Here is a 617-nt window from a genome sequence, read left to right as displayed (position 1 = left end):
GGACACCACGTTTGTCACAGCAGTCCCGAAATCAATCAGGGAGTCCGGATCGAGACTTGAGTCCAGGTATTGTGTCAGAATCTCAGACGAGTTGGAACAGGCTAGGACCGTCAGCTGATCCTTCTTATTGTTGGTATCGAGCGCAGATTCATTTATGTGCCGCAGAGTATCAGCCCACGCGCTCTCATTCGCGTTCCTGACCCCAGTGCAGAGAATTTCCTTCTTCAGGTCAACGTCCACTCTGTGCAGAAGATTATGTTAAGAATTTGTTGTGATAATCTATGAGTGTTCAATGATATAACAGATTTCACGTGTAGCTTATGAAAGTGCGGATTTAATGCCTTTATAAAGAAATTGAATGTACAAAAAATAAAAACGCTAACGCATAGAAATGTATAGAATATTGTACGCAAAGTGCATATGGCAATGTTAAAAAAATAGGAGAAATTCCTGGTTAAAACACATTTTTTAAATTGATATTGTAGTTTACTATCACCACCGTTGCGGTTACTCCTACACTAATCATCATGTACATGAAGGATTGAAAATGTATAGAACAGAAATGATTCGTGAACAGAAATACAGTCGCTAAGTTATGGAACTTCAAATAGGATTTT

At 38.9% G+C, this 617-nt stretch overlaps 1 protein-coding gene across 1 annotated transcript in view; it reads right to left on the bottom strand.

Annotated features, from left to right (window-relative positions):
- Window positions 1-6: 6 nt before the first annotated feature.
- Window positions 7-617, bottom strand: part of LOC108630353 (aminopeptidase N-like) — a gene marked incomplete at both ends in the record, with an annotated part of 14172 nt that continues 13561 nt past the window's right edge. Inside the window, one exon of the mRNA XM_018033627.2 lies at window positions 7-241. Coding sequence (XP_017889116.2) covers window positions 7-241 — 235 coding nt within the window. The remainder of the gene's footprint in view (window positions 242-617) is intronic.

Source organism: Ceratina calcarata, unplaced genomic scaffold (assembly GCF_001652005.2).
Source record: "Ceratina calcarata isolate Rehan_Ccalc_2016 unplaced genomic scaffold, ASM165200v1 scaffold1412, whole genome shotgun sequence".
Taxonomy (NCBI): domain Eukaryota; kingdom Metazoa; phylum Arthropoda; class Insecta; order Hymenoptera; family Apidae; genus Ceratina; species Ceratina calcarata.
The sequence above is the reverse complement of the archived record's forward strand: the minus strand, read 5'-3'. Positions and strand labels throughout refer to the sequence as shown.